Source organism: Vicugna pacos, unplaced genomic scaffold, assembly GCF_048564905.1.
Source record: "Vicugna pacos unplaced genomic scaffold, VicPac4 scaffold_19, whole genome shotgun sequence".
Lineage (NCBI taxonomy): Eukaryota > Metazoa > Chordata > Mammalia > Artiodactyla > Camelidae > Vicugna > Vicugna pacos.
In genome coordinates, this window is record NW_027328740.1 from 71870407 (window position 1) to 71882476 (window position 12070).

Genomic DNA, 12070 nt, shown 5'->3' on the forward strand with positions numbered 1-12070 from the left:
AAAACCTGCTCCTGGAGCCACGGTCAGGGATCTGGCCTCCTAAGCCGCTCAGCTCTAATTCAAAGCCTAAAGTGGGGGCCCCGAACATTGCTGAATGACTTTCTGAATCACCTGGACTGGAGGGGACTGATTTTCTTTCCAGGAATGGAGGTAGCGCAGCCTCCATTTTCAGGGCTGACCTTGACGATGGATCTAGTTCCCCCGACTGCAACACAGGAAGGAGTGGCCCTTCCATCCCACAGGTTGGAGACCCAACCCAAGGGAGTACTGAAGCAGTGCATTGCTGCCAGGTCCAGCATCCCTGCAGAGTGGCCTCTGCCCTTGAATGACCCCCTTCCCAGGGCCTTTCTTGCCCGGACACCACCACACCCCAGGCTGTGCCAGAGCTCTGGGGCTCTGCGTGTCCAGGGCACAGAGGTGGCACCTGAGCCAGGTGTCCCCTGGGCCTCAAGGGAGAGAGGTCTGCTTCTGCATCAGGGGAAGGTGACCCCACAAGGCTGGCAGGACACTCTCAATATGGACCTCCAGGAGCCCTGGGAGCAGTTTCCCTGCAGGTGTTAAGAGCCATCATCAGGAGGGCAGGCCCCTCTTTGTGCAGACCATCCAGCAGTGCTGGGCCCACGTGCTGACCTCAGAAATCTACATGCCCCCACGATTCCCCAGGCAACCTCACAACTTCGTCACTTGGTGACCTGGGTACCACGAGCTCCTTGGCCATCCCATGAGGGTGGTCCTTGCAGGCATGGTCTCCAGGTTCTCCTGTTGAGAAATCCCCCTGGGTTTCTGTGGTCACAGAGCAGACACCAGAAGATTCTAGTCCTGCAGTGACCCCCACAGCAGTCAGCTCCCCTGTGCATGTCCAGGGACAAATGACAGCAATTTATTGCCAGGAACCGTGATTCCATACTAAGTTCAGGATCCTGGTAACTCACTCTGCACCCCAAAAAGCTTCCATGAGAAATGTGTGTATTGGGATGTCTGTGCCCCTAGAAGAGCTGTTCCTGAGGGTTCCTGGGACCCTCCAGCCCCTCTCAAGGTTCTCAGATCCTGGGTCTAAATTTCTATCTGCCTCTTTTGGTGTACGGCCACCTGTGTCTCGTGGTCACGGGTCACTTTATTGCATGACTTGGCATGTTCTTAGTGCTCGTCCTCCACCCCTGCACTAGACTCCCAAGATGTTCCCACTGACCCTTGGCTCCCTGGGTGGCTCAGGGGGCCCTAAGTCTGCACCCTTCACTCTCCTCCTCTACCCCCACCTCTGGGGCCACCCCTAGGTGGACTTGGAGGTGTTTGTAAATGAGTCTTACACAAGGACATATCTGGACAAAGCAGGACCCCACCCCCGGAAAACTCACCTGCTCCCTTCTCAGAAGAGGACCCCACAGCCCCACATTGCCTCCCAGGGGTCTGCTCAGGACACAGTCCCCCAGTTCTGGGCAAGGTGTCTCCCTGGAATCCTTGCTTCCAGGAAGAGTCTCTCTGTCCTTCTTCAGAGTTTAGAGGTGTTCCCATGTCCCTGACCACCAAGATGCCCAGCACAGTCCCTTCAGTGACCTGGAGAGACAAGGAACTTATGTGGCCACAGGTCTCACAGGACACACCTGCTGGGACCCCAGGCTAAAGGGCTGTCCTTCTGCCTTCTCAGGTGTGGCTCCCGTGGTATCTTTTTGCAGGGGGCCCAAACGGGGAGTGTGGCCCAAAGCAGTTCATGGGGCTCTCTGGGCAGGGAAGACTTGGGCCAGGTGGCCTTGCCTGGTTTCCCTGCTGGGCCACTCTGAAAACCCCCGCTCCTCTGGCTGTGGCTGGAGGCCCCTCAAACCTCAGGGCGGGGCTCTTTCTCTCAGCCTCCACTGACTCCAAAGCCACGCTGGTGCTGGCGAGGGGAAAGAGCTTTCTTGCCTTCTTTTGGCCAAGTTGCCACAGGTGGATGCTGCGGGGAGCTGGAGAGAGAGGTAGCACTTGCTCAGATGTGAGTGGTTAAGCAATTTGACACCCTGTCAACTAGCCTTAAACATTGGAATGAGGTCTTTCCCGGTAAAGCTGGAAGTTACTTTCAGTAACTTGTCTAAAGATTTCTTTTTTTTTTTCCACTTAAAGACTCATAAAACCTCTCCCAGGTCATTCCTGGTATGGACCATTATCCAGGGATCAATCAGGAAATGCAGGAGGAGAGGGGTGGGGGTGGGGGAGAGGGGAGGTTAGATCAGAGCCCACGGAGAGGAGATGCCCCTCCCAGGAGCCTCACACTGGGCAGTGGCTTCTGGCATCCAGCTCTCCTGTTCTCAGGCCCATTCCATCTGCGGGGTTTTCCAAAAACATAATGGTGGTAGGGCCATGGAGGACACCTAGAACTTCCAGAATAGACAGGGGGAGCAGAGTTACCATGCTGGCCCTGGGTTTGGAGACAGACCTGCAGTGGAGACCACAGGCTTCTGAGAAGCCAGTTTCGAAATAAAGGCAGTATGCACTGGAATACCCGGCTCGAGAGAGTGCTTCATCATAGACATGTAATTTACATAGTTCTCACCACTAAATTCTGTGTTCCCAACACGCTACATGAATGACGGCTTCAACACACATTCATTTCTGAGATGTGAAAAAGTGTAGAGCCGCTCTTTCATCCTGCATAATGGGCATGGCTACACTTAAGAACACTTACCAAGATTTCTCAGCAAGAGCCAATTTCGAAATAAAGGCAGTTTGTGCAGGAAAACCCTGTTGGAGTGAGGGCTTCCCCATACACATGTAAGTTATAGAGTTCCCCTCACCATGAAACGCTGTTCCCAACATGCTACATGCATGAAGGCTTCGACACACATTCAGTTCTAAGCTGTTAGCATGTGGAGAGCCGCTCTTTCATTCAGCACAAAAGGCATGGTTACACCCAGGAAGATTTACCCAGATTTCTCAGCTGCTTCCTTCAGCCAGATTCAAAATAAAGGCAGTTTGTGCTGGGAAAGCCTGTTGGAGCGTGTTCAGAGCTGTTTCGGGCTCTGTCCCAGCTGGAGGGTGCAAAGCCCAACCTCCAGAAAGAGGGACCAGGACCCCACCCGCCAGGTGGTGTTGCCTTTGTAGGGGAACAGTGATCTTTGGGTAAGATATATTGCGGCTCTCTCTAAAAACTGCTTTGACTTAAGTTTGCATCCTAGTCACCAGTTCCAGGACAACAGAAAAGGCATACCCTACATCCCTTTGCACTCAACTCTTCCCAAAAGAGCAAATATTTGTCCATGAAAATACCAGCTGCTCTTCTAAGGCCCACTAAATACCCAGCAGTGTGGGCGGTGCACTCTTGATCAGGGACAGGAGGAGAGGGAACAGCGGTCCTCCTGCAGGCTTGGCCTGGTGTGGCAGCTGCGCTGTGGGTGCGTGGTGGGGAGGGAATGCAGGGAATCCTGTTTGAGGGGCCTCTGTGCACGCCTGCATTATAGTCTGAGGCTTCATACAAAGGCTCCAGGCATCCTAACTGGTTAGATACAGCCCCCACCCTTGGGCTGGAACCACCAGGAGATAAGTACCTGTAACAGGGACGGTGCCTGGTGTGGGGAGAGGTCATGGGACACTCCGGGGGCAGGGGCGGTGGTGCTGGGGAAGGCAGGGGATGCAGTGAAGGGTGGAGGGAGCAGGGTCCTTTGCTTGGGGGTGCGAGTTCTTTGGGAGACCACAGGGAATGGCACACATCATCCCCACCCTATACCCCAAATTCCTAGCCCCGCCAACACAGGGGCTGCTCTGCACCCTCTCAACGTGGCTCTCCTGTAAGACCGCACCCAACCAGGCATCTGGCACCCTGCCCTACCTCCCCTCTTGGGACAGATCCCGTCTTCTTGGAAACTGCCTAGCAGCGCGTATTCAAGGCCGGCAGCCGGCCTGGCGGATCTGCACTTCAGGTGCCCTACCTGGCCAGACGTGCCTGCCTGGGCTCAGTCCTCTATCTTGCCCACAGGTAGCCTGGGTCCACTTCCGGTGCAAGCGGAGGCCGCGGAGCCCAGGCTGAGCCCCGCACACAGACAGGTGAGGGTGCCCCCGCCCCGCTGCCCCGCCGCCGCGCCCACTGTTGGCAGCATTGCCCCAGCCTCCGGCCGGTGCCACCTGCAGCTGAGGACCTCCGCGCAGCCCCGCCCGCCCCGGCCCCGCCCAGCTGCCCCATAAGCCTCCCCCCACCCCCGTCCTGGCCGCGCCCTTGCTCCCATTGGCTCCGAAAGTTCTGCCCTTGCACGTCTAGCGTCGGGAGGACGCAGACGCAAGCGCTAGGGGAGGGCCCCGCGGCGTTGCCATGGATAAAGACGCCGCGCTCCTCGCGGGCTGGCGTGCGCTTCTGGGGCAGGCAGCGGGCTCCGGAAGTGTGCAGCTGCCCGGGGCCATGGCGGTGTTTGCTGCTGGGGATGGCGGCTTGCTTGGCCGGGCCACTAGTTCTGGCCGCGTCAGTCGGCGGCCGACATCCTTTCTGGGGCGGCGTCTCACAGACGGTAAACGTACGGCAGCGCCGTTGGCGAGGCCAGTGGACATGGACCGGGGTGGGATCCGGGTTGGTGTGGCGGCCGGGGAGGGCTGAGGTCATGATGGCAGCCCTTCTTGGTGAAACAATAAAATGAATAGCCATTTTCACAAGACCTCTGAGTAAATCTACTAGGGAACTTCATCCTGGACTGAGGAAGAGGACTGGGGAGGAGGGGGCATTCAGGGGCACAGAGAACCATGGGCCACCTGTCCCACGATGGACTTTAGACTCACCCTCACCCTTCAGGAACTACTAAATACACACAGACAGAGTGCTATGGACAAGATTTTTTTTTTTAAACAAATCCCTGAATCCCTAGCAGGTCTTGTTTCTACCCATACACAAATGGCTTATGTGCATAATGTTTCACAAAAGCCTTAAAATATTATCACCCCAACTTGACACATCAAGAAACTGAGGTAGAGAAGTTTATCACATTCTACAAGATTAGAGAGAGGCCACGTCAGACACCGTATTTAAATCCAAGCCCCTGCTCCAGTGCTCACACTAGAAAGTGTGACATACTGCCCCTTTCCTGCCCTCTCCCTGCAATCAATCTCTGAAGAGTCTTTTCTGTGTCACCTGGAATCACAATCACATTCATTTTCCACAAAGAGCTATGTCACTCCTTGGAGGACTTTTCAAAATCTAAAGGGTTGGTTTGAGAGGAGAGATTTGCATTTTCTGTTTCTCAAAGGAAACATGGCTTTAAAAGAAACTGAAAAGTAGTTATCTAGTCTAAGCCCTCATTGTGCAGAGAAAAAACCGGAGGCTCAGAAGAGATGAGGAAAGGGCCTTATTAACAAATATTGCCTCAGTGCAGCACCAAGCCAGACCTGGCACTTCTAGGGGAGGATCTGGAAGGCCCAGGAGAATGAGTGTTAGAAAACAGAAAGAGAAGAAGCATACAAGGCCCCGTCTCTTCACCACCATAACATGAATTTCCACCAAATTACCCAGAATGGGTGCAGCCAATATTAAGTTTGTCAAAAGAGGTTATAGAATTCTCAACCATAGTGGAAATTCCAACATTTACTGTGCTTTTTTCCCAGTTCAAGCATCAATTCAGTGGGCACTCTGTACCAGGGACTACACGAGGCCTGGGGTTCTCCCAAATACAGATCTCTATTACCACGTGTGCAAACCACATTAAGGCCACCAGAAGAAAAGCGCCCACAGATAAGATGGAATTACTGAAACTGAAAGCAGCCAAAGAGCATATATTACTAGGAAAAACGGTGCTCCTAGTAATGGACACATGGACATAGAATGCAAACTGTGTTTAGCAGGCAGGAAAGGGGGGATTAACAGATACAAATTAGTAAATATAAAATAAATGACAAGGGCCTGCTATATAACACAGGGAACTATATTCAATTTCTTGTAGTGATTTATACTAAAAACAATCTAAAACATATATATATACATATGCATATGTTTATAACTGAATCTCTGCTGCACACTTGAAAATAACATTGTAAATTGACTACACTTAAATAAAAAATAATTTTAAAAAATAAGTAAAAATAAATGCAACGCCATTAAGAAAAAATAAAAGAACTCTCTAATCCCCTTAACTGTAGGTGGTCGAGAAATCTAGCTGCAAACACCAAGTCCACTGGATCACTCCAGCACTGGCTGTCACTCTTTCTGACCATCAGAGAGTCACTTGCTTCACTGAGGTTACTTTTCTCTTCTGTGAAAGGCTACAGTTGCAACTAACGATGTATAGAATCTCATCATTCACAAGCCCAAAAAGTAGTGAGAACTTCACATGGGCCAGGCTCTGGTCAGATGAAAAGATAGGGTCCCAGATATATTCATGGGTAGAAGAAGTTTATGCCATAAAGTTATAAATTCTTCCTGTTTTGATAGACAGATTCATTTCAATTCTGGTTAGAATTCCTACCAGATTTTTCTTGGAATATAACAAGTTAATTTATGGTCAGGAATAGCCAAGAAATTTCTTTAGAACCACCACTTGGGAGGGGTGGATAGGTCATTCATTTCCACTGCTCTTTCTGAAGTGATGAAAACGTTCTGGAATAATAATGGATGCACCACTGTGAATATGCAAAAAGCTGCTGAATTGTACCATTTAAATGGATGGAATTCATGGTTTGTGAACTATATCACAATAAAACTGTCCTATGAAAATTATTTCTTGACAATTATTTTTCAGTTTATACACTAGTCTGTCCCACAATTTAAGAAAAACAAAAAACCTAAACAAGCCAAACTCTGCCAGGAGCACTTTAGGACTGCAATATCCCTGGGTCTCCAAGGCCTCTGGTGGTGCTGTTCCTGTTAACGCACAATAGCTGGGCTGGGCTAGTTAGGGACTGTAACTATCTTTTGAAAATCGAGGATCACTCCTTTCACCCTGGGAGAGGGAAGGAAGGAGGATGTCACAGCCTCATGCCTTCAGCACATTTTTAACAGAACCAAGCCCTGCTTTCACCACTGCAATCCCTCTCACTATAAAAACACGTGACATCAACAAGCACCGCCATCATAACACCTGAAAGTGTTCAAGGTACTTACCTGAGGCAGAAACATGGAGGGGGGAGACAGAACCTCGCTTAGCAGTGACGCTCCCTTTTCCCGACTCCACCAGGAGAAGCTGGGCGTTAGAGCCGGAGGCTTTCAGCCCAGGTAGCAGCGCCCACGCCACAGAGCTGGTCCTCAGGGAGCGGGAAAGGGAGAGCAGGGCAGCCCCGGGGTCGCGGGGCAGGGAAAGCGGGGAGGGGGACGCGGGCTGCAGCCTCGCTCGGAGGACAGCCCCAGCCACAGTCCCAGGCGCCCGCCCCCGTCCGGGTCCGCAGACCCCGCCCGCCCGGGACACAGCCCGCCCAGGGGCGGGGACGGGCCGCCGGACGAGAAGAGGAAGCCCGGGAGGAGAGGACTAGCGGGAGGGAGAGGGGAAGGGGACGCCAGCCGCGGACTGAGGGGATCCCGGCTGGGTGAGAGATGGCAGGTGCACACCAGGCCCTGGACACTGTGGCCGGGACGCCGGGGCAGGTGGCGCTGGCAGAGGGGTCTGGCCTGAGCAATTCATCTGAACACGGGCTGACTAGCGCCCTTGGGGTCTGTGACAGGCGGACCGCCCTCCCGCAGCCGCCTGACCCCTTTCCCAGGAGCCCCCCACCTTGCACTTCCACAGTCAGAGGCCCCGACCCCAGGCAGGAACCAAAGGCCTACCGGGCGACGTAGTTGAGAAGCCTTTGGGCCCGATCCCCGGCTCGGATATGGAGCTCCCAACCAGCGGACCACTTGGCACTGACTGCGCATGCGCAGGAGGGCCAGCGATCCTCTCTGGGTTCTGTGAGAGAAGGTGGGACAGCGAGGGAGGGAGAAGATGGGAGCGGGTGGAGAGGACGGGAAAATTGGAGGGATACAGATGGACAGGATGAGCAGAGAGAAGGAAGGGATCTGGAGAAGGGAGGGTCTTAGAGGAGTTGGAGAAAAAAAGCTTTACCTCTGGGGCACCCCTAGGCGGCAGACCTGCCTCTGTACCCTTCTGTTACCCTTCAAGCCCCGCAGCTCAATTTTACCACCGTGATCCAACCCTCCGTCCGATGCTTCTGCAGAAACCCTAGGGAGATCACACCCGTTGCCCCCACGCGGAGCTGGGTTTTCTGTTGCTCTGAGAACCAAGCACCCGCAGGTGTTGTCGCTCAGAACTACCTTGGGAAGAGCACATATTCCCCTTTTACACGCTGGGAAACAGGCAGGCAGGATCTCTGCCTTAGCTCCACTGTCCCAGGTGTTGGGCTGGCGGGGAGCGGGATGGTACAAGATCAGAGCCCCAGACAGAGCAGACTGCCTGAGTGTTGGTGCATAGTCCCCATCCCTCCTGGGTAAACCATACCCCACCCTAGTGGAAACATCAAGGGCTCACAGTAGTTCCCTGGGTGTGGGAGAGCTGTCCTCATGTGAAGGAAAAGTCCAGCTGGGCTAACAAGCTAAGTCACAAATCTAAGTGTGATAAGTGTCAGTTTACTGATCTAAATTATGCTGGGCTATCTCGTAAATCTGAAGTTTAGTGTCAGTTTATTGGCCTAACAACCTAACTCGTAATTCCAAGCTCAACAAGTGTCAGTAATGTGATCTGTTACAAATTGATAAGCTCCAGTGTACTTATTCCTTGCTTTTTGTTCTTTGAGCCTTATTGGCTAATGCCCCCTTACTTGTAACTAAGCCTTTAAAACCTCATGTGCACGTCTTGGAGGTACTCAAAACTTCGGAGCCGAAGCCCCTCTGAGCCCACCGGCATAATAATTCTGAGTACTCCAACACTCCGATTGGTGCTTTTGTCTTGGCTGGCCTGTTTCCATAACACTCAGCTCCAGTGCCCAGCTTTCTAGGTAGATAGGAGTGTTACCAAGTCGAAATTAATTCTCCTCAGTGCAGGACAGGCCAATAAGTTGGGAGACCAGATGTTGGGGCATGGAATAGCAAGTTTCTGTAGACCTAGATGGCAAACTAATGTCCTGGAAAACCATCTCCCCAAGTCACAATTCAGGCTCCTTTCCTATGTGCTTGGTTAGTGCAAACTTCTTAGTGTAGGAATTCCTTCTTGTTAGAATCCTTTCTTCTTGCAGCTATCTGCGTGGGTCAGATCCCTGTAAACCTCCAACAAAAGAAACGTTATTTTCTATTCTGCAATTTGCTATCTTTTAATGAATGAAAAAGTGTTAAATATCCTTAAAGGTCAGAGCCTTCAGAATAGGGTCTCCTGTTTATTTCAGGCTCTAGGCAACATTGTTTTACAAGCAAGATGAAGCCTAGGTGACAGAGCATAGGGTTAAATTCAAAGGAACAAATCTAATATGGAGTCAGATTTGTTCTGTTATATTACCCGGCCAGATGCCACTTGAGGATTTAAACCCCTTTAAGTTAAAAATAACTAAAATTTTAAAGGAATTTACATACATAGGTGGGAATGTGCAAAGCATATCTGGAAAAGCACCCAAAGGATAGTAAACAGAGGCATCTCCAGAGAGGGCTGAAAGAACAGAGGATGAGGGAAAACATCTTTCACTTGTGTATTTTTGTTCTCTGAGTTTTTTTTAAACCATTTCCTTGTATTTCTTTTTCAGATAAAAGAAATGTGTAATGGAGCAAAGGAGTAATTAGCTTAGCAAATACAGCAGCCATGGAATCATTAGTCATCACTTTTGATTTAAGCCAGAAAGCATTTTTTGACTCTCTCCAATGTGCTCTGTCCTGTTTTAAGACTTCTATTAATATTATTATTATTATTATTATTATTATTATTATTATTATTATTATTATTACTATTACTACAAGTACTACTACTATGACTATTATTAATTATTACTATTATTTTATGAAATAATAACACGGTTTACCTCACCCCTGCCCATGGCTGGTGGAAAACCAACTGAGTTTTTCTTGAGTTGTTTTCCAAGGAGTAGAGATGAGTTTATAAACAGAACACATCTTCAGGGCAAAACAGGCAGTGTGCATTACCAGCAGGCCAGACAGCAATGAAGGGTTTTCAATAGAGGCACCCCGAAGCTGAGAGAGAAAGCCTCCAGGACACTACAAAAAGCTGCCCAAACTGCCATCTCCATGGTACTACTGAAATAGGAAAGAACAAATCTGACTCCATATTTGATCTGTTTCTTTGACTTTAACAAAGCCAAGTTAATATGCTCCGGTCTTTTCATGGGTTATGATGTCACAGAGGAAACGGACAGGTCAACAAGGAACCACTCTGCCGTGATCACGGAGCCGGGGAAAGGGATGGGCTGCAAGATGTATGAAGCAGCCACAACTGTGCCCGTGCTTCTAGGCAGGTATCCAAAATCGCCTCGACAAGGTGTCAAACATTTGTGCCCATGTCCTCATCAACAGACATGTATTAAAGACAAATGGAAACATATAAAAGGCCAATACCCTTGCTGGGTACACCGTCCAAAGAACAAAGTCTCAGTTTGACAACTGGCCATCTCGGTTCCATGGGATTCATTCTTGGAGAACCTTAAAAACCACTCTTCTGTCCTCAAGAATTGCTGCATATTTGTCCTATCTTTGGCTCAGGGATGCAGCACGTTCAAGTGAACTTTAATGTCTGCACAGATTTGACTGTCTTTTTCCAGGTTCACTTGTCCATTCAAAAGAGGCCTGAGCTAAGTCCATCCTCCGTAAGATCTATTCCCTCCAGTGACAGCTCATTGAGCCTGCAATTAAAAGCCAAGTGAACAAGACTGTCCTCAGCTAAAAAGTTCACCGATCTTTCACTGTTTTCTTAATCTCCTCTCCTGGCTAATTGCAACAGACTAACACCTCCCTCCACCAAGATACCCAACTATGTCATTTTTCTCCCCAAAGAGAAAATAAGGTCCATAAAATAGGAGACAACTCCATAGTCACCTCTGAATTCTTAGCATATAGTAATGTCAATAAATACAACTCAGATTATTGTTAGTTTCCTTTAAAACCTTTCTGGTTATTTGAATGAGACCTTGGAAGAGAGGTGTTTGCTGTCCAGTATCTTGATCCACAAGACTCTGGAGGCCTTTTTCGGAATAGCTGTTCACTGATTCATTCAAAATACAACTTATCAATCAAGGAGTAGCTGTGCTTTTCTGCCAGGAGTTTGTGGTCACTCTCATGCCAGAACAGCTTTAAACTATATCCTTACTTTGGATTTGTTATTTTTCCCCTCTTCCAACAAAATTGACTTTTCTTACTTTCTTGTTTTGAGGAATTTTTTTTTCCTATTTCACCCTTTAGTAAAGCAAGATTCTCAGGATGGGCTTGGCCCATTATATGATCACCCATCCAACTCCTAGTGTGAGAGGTCTGGGGCTCACATCCCTCCCTCCTGTCAAGGCAACTGAAAATCAGTTCAGGAGCCAACCAGCACACCACGGCTTCTAACGCTCACGTATCTCTCAGAAACCCTGCTTTCTCGTTTGTCTTGGCTTCTGAGAATTTTCCCTCACTTTCTTGACAATGAGTTGTGCAGCTTGAAAGATGAGGAAGGAAGGTTTTATTTCTCAATCAGCATTTTAAGGAACTTGTGTAATGAAGGTTTTCAGGAGTTTCTAGTACCCTCCATTGCCGAGACAGAAAACACACTAGACATTTTCTAAATTTAGTTCTCATGTGCATTTTTTCTGTGCTTTTTTTTTCTTAACTGCTAACAGACATTTTTTAATTAAAAAAAAATAAGGCCCCAAAAAGAATAGAACACTGAAGGGGCAAACAAAATTAAAGGGCAAAGACAGAAAAATGATAACTACTCTACAAAGTTAATGTAATACATACACTATGTATCAGATCAGCAATTCTCAGTAACAGCTAATTGAAACATGACCATGAGGTAAAATTTCTCTCCTGTCAGGACATGGCCAACAGAAAATACAATTAAACCAACAAACTAATTTCCTAAGTCTGGCGAGGTACAGAAGTCTACAAGCTAAATGTGTCTTATTCTAGAAAAGAGGGAGTCTCACCAGCTCTTTTCTGTGGAGCCTGAGCCCACGGGAGGACGGTGAAGTGAGCTCTGTAAGTACCCAATTAGCAAAGTGAGTG

At 49.3% G+C, this 12070-nt stretch overlaps 1 protein-coding gene across 1 annotated transcript in view; it reads right to left on the reverse strand.

Annotated features, from left to right (window-relative positions):
• Nucleotides 1-363: 363 nt before the first annotated feature.
• The window catches only part of LOC140693514 (uncharacterized), a 62974-nt gene continuing 51267 nt past the window's right edge, over nt 364-12070 (reverse strand). Inside the window, exons 8-10 of the mRNA XM_072957334.1 lie at nt 1753-1930; nt 1356-1554; nt 364-759 (exon numbers count right to left, since the gene is read on the reverse strand). Coding sequence (XP_072813435.1) covers nt 632-759; nt 1356-1554; nt 1753-1930 — 505 coding nt within the window. The 3' untranslated portion in view covers nt 364-631. The remainder of the gene's footprint in view (nt 760-1355; nt 1555-1752; nt 1931-12070) is intronic.